Here is a 9,266-nt window from a genome sequence, read left to right as displayed (position 1 = left end):
TAATTAAGTGTGTTATACAAATATAATACAGGGGATAGGCACAACGATTGACATAGGCAAAATTTTGCATAAATTCAAATGCTTATAACTTTATGAAAAATTGGATGCGTCTAGAAGCAGTCGATTTAGTCAAGTTTCAGGAACTTGCTTAGACATACATATTGGCCACCGCAGACTATAGATGTTCCAGATTTTCCGAAGTCATGTGCAAATGGCATTTTTTCTGTCGCTTGTATATTTGTGTGGTGTGAACTTGTATCGATGTTTAAAATTTTCATAGAAACTAGAACTAATAGGAAGTTCAATGCTGGCAGACGCATTGAGATTCGTTAAAAATTTTCAGGAATATGGCCATTTCCGTAAAACTGGTTTCGGAAAACATGGTCAGTCATGTATTTCCAGTTATGTAAATATTATCCGGAGCTATATCCAGTGCAGAACCTCCGCAAATCATGCATTTAGCACCCTTGCGGCAATGTTTTGTACCATGACCCCACTTTTGGCATTGACGGCACTGAGTGGTATTCTAGAAATTTCCTCCAGGTTACAGGAAATGTTCCCATATTACACGGACATCGAACATAAGTCTTGCTTTATCTATTATTATCTTCAATCTTCAATCTTATAATCTTCAATATTATTTAGATCTTTTTTGTTAAATTGAACTAAATAATGTCCTTGAGAAAGCCGTTTCCAAACAATGTGAGATTGGCTTCTCTTTGTCATAATGATTACTTGAACTGGGGAAAATCCAAGTAAAACATTTATTCCATTTTTGATCTCTTCAGGTGACTTGAAAGACCTTTCAAGACGACTTTGAACAAACGTTCAGTTTTGTCGTCATAAGTAAAAAAATGTGCTTCTTCTCTTCAAGCTGTTTGAGAAGAAGTTCGCGATCATTAAGAGTTTCCGGCAAAACGGGACAGTCTCCTTTCATTGCGATTTAGAAGGAAACCTTGATTCCCCTAATGGAGTTCAAGATCTCCTGCCTAAATCCCCCAAATTCGGAACAACTGACCACGATAGGCGGCACTCTTTGCTTCCTCACTTGAATCAAAGAGCCTGAGCTAGAGACTGCTTCGATTTAATGTTCGGAAAATTTGTCTAGAGCATTGAACTGATTGTTCATTTCGATGCCGTTATCAACATTATCCATTTCACCCTTGGAAGAAAGTTAGCATTCCGGAGAAACGTCATTTCTTACATTCTTGCCACGTTTAGTGACAGTTTTAAATCCCACTTTTTTGGAAGGAAGTTGTGAATTCAGATATTCACCCTTCCTTTTTTCCGTAGTTGCAGCCATGTTCAGTGAATAAACGAAAGAAGACGCAACCTTCTAACAGTTTTTTTTTTTCCAAGACGGTGTCCAAGAAGGATTACCACCGCTAACTAACGGGTGCAACGAAAAATCGTAGGCACGGGTCCAAACAAGGATCGAAAAGGGATTGATATTTAGAGAAAAGAGCACTGAGAAGTACTGTTTTATTGCTTTAGGTAGTTTTAAAAACGAGAGCAGTTAGAAATTATGTACGCACAGCACGAGGTTGATGCGCACTTAATCCGTTCCAATCTAAGATCGTTATGTTTCCGGGGTAATTTCATACAGAGTAATGGAGTTCGGGGTAGTGTCATACAATTATTGCGAAAATCAAGTTTTTTGTTTCTTTGTTTTATTCGCAATAGGAACAGATTCTTCATTTTTGAATATTATACAGTATTAATGTAGTTTCTTGCAGTAGTTCCGACTTTATAGCTCAATATTACTCTCAATCCATTCGATGTACTGAGTAACATCGGTAAACACTGCAGGCTCCCCTTTTGCTCCACAAAGGTTATCCTTTCCAAAGCTAGCAACGCCATACAGAAAGTTGTGCCCGAACAACCCATTCAGATGACCCCTGATAACGAGGGATCCCCCATCGTCCGCCGTGCATGTTTCGCGATCACTTTGCATTTCCGTACAAAACTGCGTATCTCTAAGGGTGGCCTTGTCCAGTTTGCGGCAGCTCTCGGAATCCAAGATGGCCAAGTGGCTTTTCAACTTCTGACGCGAAGCGATTGCTGTAGATTTGTGGCGAATTATTACTCTATCAAGTTGTTCTCAACCTTAAAACACATACCTGATTCAGATACCCCCCAACCAACGGATTTAGCGTTCCATATTCCACTGATATTTCTATTGCGAATCGATTCCTCGACGGGTAAGCAAATGGGGGCAACGTCTTCACTAAACTGGATCTCTCTGTCCAGTCGAATCAACGCAATGTCGTCGGTATGCTCCTTATGGCGTGGTTTGTAGTTCTCGTGAACAATGATCCTTTCGATTCCCGCAGTAATGGGTGGGGCTGCGCACTCTCCGAACTCACAATCATGAGTTGTGTCGAGGTCGTGCTCGCCCAGACGAACTCCGATTCTGCGGAGAAGAAAAATGTGCACATCATGTACCGTTTTGATTCATATTACGGACACTAAAGGCCTCAGTGAAGTATAACCCAGCTTGGACCATACAAAATAAATCATTCTGTATGATTTTTTAGCGTTATCGAGCTCGGAAGCCCTTAACTTTCGGATGGTGGGTAAAGAATACGCGTCCGCAACTTGAATAATTTTAAATAAATCAAAACGTGTGGCCTTTTCATGATTCTTATTCCGGACGCTCCCTCACTTTTGCCTCATATTCCGGACGCTTTGATTCGAATTACGGACAGCTCATGATAATCATTAATGGAACAGTCAAATCATCAATTGAAATGGTTCAACCACTTAAGAGACGTCTAAGGTAGTTGGGCATTATAAATTTGCAATGATATTTATGGAAAAAACCTAATAAAACGATCCTCGAAAATGAGAACTTTTGGATGGCGAAAATTGAAACATTTCGTGTGAAATGTTTCCCATACAAACGAGAGTGTCCGGAATTTGAAGCTGTCCGTAATATGAATCAAAACGGTATTAAGGGTCGAAAATGGCCAATGAAAGGCCTAAACATATTTTTTAACCGATTATCAGTTTTTGGCTTTAAATAAAAGAATGAATGGAACTGGTAAACACAATTACTACAAGCTATTGTTAAACCGTATCAGTAAAACTCAATTAGGAACTTATTGATTTTAACAACCTTAAAAACCCTTTGGTTAAGCTTTATTACGCCCGAATTCTTCTGGGTTTCCTCCAACAAACTTCTTATGAGAAGTCTTCAGGGATTTTTTGAAGAATGCTTACAGATATCACTCAAAACATTTCTCCAAAGGAATCTTAAAAATTATTTTCCGGGAATTCCTGAAAAACTCCTACAGATGTCTCTGAAGAGATACTCTAGTAGAATTCCTACAGGGTTGCTGGTAAGAATTCTTGAGTCAAATACTGGAGTTGAACATGGGGGAATCCATGCAAGAATTCATCCAGAGTTTCTTGTAGAATTCTCTGGTGGAATCCTATGATGAATCAATGGTAGGTTTGCTTAAGGAATCCGTTAAGAAATTTTTGAGAAATTCTCTTGATGAATTCCTAGAGTAATTCCTGGTGAAGAAATTAAGAAAAAAGAACAATGCAGAATGTTTTGATTGAATACCTTAGACAATTATAGCAGAAACTCATGAATACATGATTGGAAGATTTATTGGAGAAATCTAGATAAGAAATTATAGCAAAGTGTATTTAGGTTTTAATGGGCACTTACGCTTTCCAAAAGTCATTAGAGCCTTCATGAACACAGTGTGCAGCAGTGAGAACATATTTGGGACCAATCAAAGTGGCTCCGCAGCGAAATCTGGTTTCGTCGCTTGAATTGCGACGATACTCAATGAGAGCTGTCCATGGAAATTCACTAAGAAATGCTAACTGGCCACCAATCAACCGGTCACTTTCTCCTACGCCACAGTACGGAGGTTTCAGAAGTTTCTCCTCCTTCGGGCAGCATACCTGTAATAATATGAGAATCTGTTATTTATGTATTGAGATCTGCTTCATATAATTAAAACAATTCGACAAATAACAAACATCCAGATAGGATAAAACCATAGACATGAATTGTAAGTAGAGCTAGTTTTAACAAAATGGTGCACATATCAAAGCTGGTAGCAGCACATATAAAAAGAAAACAAACTAGAATTGAAAAGAAACTAGACTAGACAATTAGTCGAAGGGTCATTTGGACGACTGAATATTTGGTCGAAAGGCTTTAGAACGTTTCGTCGAATGACGTGTGTTATTGTTGTGTACTGTTTTTGTTTGTTTTGTCTAGAAGAATTCCTTGAAGGTACTCCAGAAGAAATGTCTGGAAATAAAACATTGGTAGAATTCCCGACGCTTCTCCTAGAGGAATCTAACAAGGGATTCTGGAAAAACCATTGTGATAGTTGTATAAAAATTTCTGAACATTTTAAAATGTTGCACATAAGAAAAAAAAAGACTTTAGAGACCTCATATTGAAGAAAATCTCTTTAGAAGCTTGTTATAATGACCAATTCTCTAAAAACAGATCTGCAGCCAAAAATTATCAAAAATTAGAACCCCCAATACTTACTAAAACCGACGAACCACTTGCATTCGGTTCTGAGCATTGACTTGCCTTCAGAAACCTCATATCTTTGGGAGGAATCGGGCTACGCTGCAGAAGTTTGACGAAAGATCGACAATTTCGAAATGGCACGCATTTTCCTTGCTTTCCAGCTGGGTTGATGCAGTTTTCCGGAAGTTCTGTGACATCAACAATTCTTGTCAAAAACTTGTTTGGTTTAAACAACACCACTATCAAGATGCTTACCCGAACAAAATACCTGCAATAATAGTGCTACCAATACAACAATTCGGTAGACAGATTGACTCATGGCTGGTTTTACCTATAGATTTCACTTCTGCGATAACGTTTACGAACTGTGCCAAGTGTCGTTCAAGGAAGCTCTATGACTGATTATGTAGGTCACCAGTTGTGCGCTTTTAATATAGATTCATCCGAATACGTCATGTTGTCTAAGGTAATCCCAATCATTAAGGAAAATAAACATTTTCATTCTTCGAATGACTCGCCATCCCAAACGGAATTGAAATTATATCGAAACCGAAATGGCAAACGAAATCATAATCAAAATCGCAATTGGAATCAAATCAAAATAGATTGGTGATGGTAAGAAATACACAGGAAAAGAACTGAAAATGAAAAAAGTCATAAATAAATTGGAAATAAAAATAAATGCCAAGAAGAAGAAGAAGAACGTTCCTTCGTGAAAACCCTCAGAAATTCCTTCAAGATTCGTCTCGAAACTCTTCCTCGAGAGACTCTTCCAGGAATTATTTCGAAGATCTTTTTACAAAGAGATGTCTTCAAGGTTTTCTCCAGGAGTTTCTCTAGTCATTTCTCCAGAATTTCCTTCGAGTAGTCCTCCACGGATACATACGAAGATATTTTCAAGTAGTCCTCTCGAGATTCGTCTAGGAATTATTACGGAGATTTCTTACGGCATTCCTCCACCGATCGCTCCAGGGCTTCTCTCAGGTATTCTTCAAGGGATTCCATAAGGGATTCCTCCACATATTCTACAACTTACAAATTTCTCAAGAATTTTGCCCAGAGTTACCATTATCCTGATTGCTACATGACTTATTCTAAGGATTTCTCCGGATAATCCTCCGGGCATTTGTTCTGGGCCTGCAAGAAATCTTCCAGGGATTCCTCCGAAAAATCCTCTTGAAATTCTTTCGGAATTCCATGAATTCCTGCTGGATTTATTACGTAACGCTAAATTTGGAAATTTTTGACCACCTCCCCCCCTCCCTGCGTAACGATTTTTGTATGAAAAAAAAAATATTTTTTTTTCTATGATCCGTAACGCTTGAGCCTACTCACCCCGCCCCCTCCTAAAGCGTTACGTAATTTGTGGATGCCGCCATAGGGAAATCTTCAAAAATTCCACCAGTAAAATCTCTACATAAATTCCTTTTGGAAAATGTTTGTATGGATTCCTCCGACGATCTCTCCTGGATTTTTTTCAAGGATTATTGCATTGATTCTTCCAGAAAAATCTCTACAGTGGTTATTTCTGGAAATCCTCCAAGGATTCTTCCAGAGATGCCTCCAGGAGTCCTTCAGTAATTAACTTGTCTTAGATTATCCTTCAGAGATTCCTCCAGGGGTTACTCCAGAGGAGCAATTCTCGCTGAAACCAGGCCATCGGCACCCATCGTTAGAATTCCAATTTTATGTCACTGATCGCTAGTTTTCGATAAAACTTAAGGGTGGTCCTTTCAGTTTTCTCAAATTGGTGGACCCCTCGTACGCCAGCTAGCTAAACAGTTTGGGGAAAAGCCCGTTCTTTGATAAATCTTGGGTATTTCTTCACGTGATATGTCTCATTTTTCCCTAGGAACACATAGGAAACTAAGTGGCATCATGTAGAGAATGGATATAGCTTTCATTTGAAGTATAACAAAGCTAATATCAGGCTCGCTTCCGGTAAGGACGTCAGGAAAATGAAGAGTAATAAGAACAAGAGTATACGTAATCTTGTTTTTCTTGGTAGCCTCTAAATTCGACGTGTTGAATGCTTACAAGGTGAAAACTCATTCTACTACTTAAAACCAAGATGGTGACCAAATCAAATATGGCCGCCAGATTTTTTCACTCAAAATAATACACCTATTCTTCGTCTGATTCGAATAAAACAACAACGATTGAAAACTTGTTCCTTTGTAGTACAAAAAATGATGTTTGCATTGATTGCACTCGCCATTCACGTCAAAATTATAGAACATGATTTAGAAAATCGTTCATGTCATAGGGTACATACCATTTCTCACCTTGTTTTTTAGCCTATCTTACGCAATTTTTCCTCGGCTTTTTGATGGTGAGCTCAGAATGCCAAACGAGCGGTGCGCTAATGGTGAAAACACGATTTTTCTAACAACATTCAAGATGGCGGCCAAATTTTATTCAACTTTAAATGGAAGCTATATCTTTTCTCTATACGATGCCACTAAGTTTGCTATGTGTTCCAAGGGAAACATGAGACATATCACGTGAAAAAATACCCAAGATTTATTTTAAAAAATGGATGGGCTTTTTGGCAAACTGCGGTTGTGCTACTTTTTCCCGAATGTCGGTTCACCGAACTCCAGTTCCCCGAATGCCCCGTCCCCGGTAAAAAATAAAGACTACGTAGCCGAAAAGCGCATTGGATATACCAGGTACTTCTTCAGGAATTCCTCCATAGGCTCCTGCTAGAATTTCTCCAGGATTTCTTCCAGGACTTTAACCGGGGATAACTCTAGGGATTAATTTGTTTTTTTTTTTTTTTTTATAGAGGTTCCTCAAGGAATTGCTCCAGGTTTCCCTTCAGGAACTTATCACGGAGTTTTCTAAAAAAAAAACTACTTTATGAAAGGCGTTCCTAGAAGAATCTCTAAACAAAACCACGGAAGAATTCGTATTCTCTTCGATGAAATCCCAGGAGGAATTCATGGGCGAATCTCAGTAGGAATTTTTAGACGAATTCTTGGATGAATCCCCGGAGTTTCAAGGAAAATCCCTGGAGGATTACCTGAACAAATCATTAGAATAATTCATGTAGTGATTTTCCTGGAGATATTTCTGAGATAATTCCTAAAGGAAACTTTTAAGGAATCCCTGTAAAAATTCAAGAAGTTATTCCTAGATGAATTTCTAATGGAGTCCCCGGGAGCATTCCTAGAGTGATCACTTGAGGAAATTTCAGAAATAATTCCTAGAGAAATCTCGAGAAGACTACATGCGGAAATTCTGGAATAATTATCTGAAGTAATCCTTGATGGAATCGTCGTACTGCAACCTGGAGAAAGTCTTTAAGATATCTCTGCATAAATCCCACAAGAAATTTTACTGCAGAAATCCTTAGAGTAGTCGACTGTGTAAGATGTTTTAGAGAAATATCAGGAAATATTGCTTCAAAAATCTTTGTAAATTGTGAACAACATTCGATACCGACGCCCGACACTGCACATTCAGGAACGACTCAAGCTACCCGAAGTCGCAAAACAGGTTACGTACAAAGCCTTGAAGCAACGTTGCCGGATGAGGGAGAACCGGAACCCCTCTTGAGGACTGATGGAGTAGTGTCAAAGCAGAAGCTGCCATTGAGTTCGTGGAAGGAAACGGTTAGTTCATGGAGGAGTGTCAGGCGGTTTTTGACTAGACGAATGCAGCGCGTGCGTTGATGCTGCAGCAAGGTCAACATGTGGAAGGATATAAACTGAAGCGAAGACAACAAACCCATCTATTCTGGAAGCAAAGTGCCGCTGGAAGAGTTTGACTGCGAAGAGATGGAGCAGCTTTATCATTCTCAAGAAACGCGTAAGTTCTACAAGAAACTCAAAGTATTCCGCAAAGGCTTTGTGCTACGAGCTGAAATGTGCCGGGATGAGGATGGAGGTATCTTGACGGACGAACGAGGTGATTTAAAAAAGTTGCACTACTGTGAACACCTGAATGGCGCAGAGGCGGAAGGCCAATGACTTCATCGATACGGCGTATGAGGGAGACGTGCCAACTCCTACACTAAGTAAAGTTAAGGTTAAACAGCTCAAGAACAACAAAACAGCTGGGAAAGATGATATTGCTGAGAAACTTACTAAAATGGATCCAGACAGGTTGGCTACTCGTCTGCACCGACTGATAGCCAAGATCTGGGATACAGAACAGTTATACAGTAATATACTCAATATACAGAATAGGGTAACAAATGAGATTTTGAGAACTATCTAACGATCGCCAGTGTGCTTTCCCAGATCATCTTACGCCGCTAGCAAGTAGATTTATGGGAAGTTATCAAGCCGGTTTCATAGACGGACCAAATCTTCATGTTGCAGATGATTCTCCAAAAGTGTCGCGAATATCAAGTTCCTACGCACTACCTGTTCATCAATTTCAAAGTGGCCTATGCTACCATTGACCGCAAAGAACTATGGAAAATTATGGACGAGCATGGTTTTCCCAGGAAGCTGACTAGACTGATCAAGGCAAAGATGACTATATCGGGTTTCAAACACGCAAATGACATCGACAAGGCGATGGTCTCTCCTGCCTTCAATCCAATTTTTCGCTAGAAAGTGTTATGAAACGTGGACAGTGTCGGAAGGACATTCCAGGTGGTTGCAGCACACTAAGCTAAAACGTAAATAGAGTAGCAATGCAATGAAATTGAAAATTATTGGAAAAAAACTGGACATGACTTGAACAAAATAAAAAATGAACTGCAAATTGAATTGAAATGTAGTGTAAATAAATTTGAAATAAA

The 9,266-nt window shown here is 39.2% G+C and overlaps 1 protein-coding gene across 1 annotated transcript; it reads right to left on the bottom strand.

The window, feature by feature from the left end:
* Positions 1 to 1,660: 1,660 nt before the first annotated feature.
* LOC5563617 (serine protease easter) lies at positions 1,661 to 4,926 on the bottom strand. Its single transcript, XM_021848751.1, has 5 exons — positions 4,766 to 4,926; positions 4,526 to 4,698; positions 3,680 to 3,921; positions 2,121 to 2,413; positions 1,661 to 2,061 (listed from the first exon to the last, which is right to left on the bottom strand). The coding sequence occupies exons 1-5, from the start codon at positions 4,827 to 4,829 to the stop codon at positions 1,748 to 1,750; spliced, it is 1,086 nt and encodes a 361-aa protein (XP_021704443.1). The 5' UTR covers positions 4,830 to 4,926; the 3' UTR covers positions 1,661 to 1,747.
* Positions 4,927 to 9,266: the final 4,340 nt, after the last annotated feature.

Source organism: Aedes aegypti, chromosome 3, assembly GCF_002204515.2.
Source record: "Aedes aegypti strain LVP_AGWG chromosome 3, AaegL5.0 Primary Assembly, whole genome shotgun sequence".
NCBI lineage: Eukaryota > Metazoa > Arthropoda > Insecta > Diptera > Culicidae > Aedes > Aedes aegypti.
The sequence above is the reverse complement of the archived record's forward strand: the minus strand, read 5'-3'. Positions and strand labels throughout refer to the sequence as shown.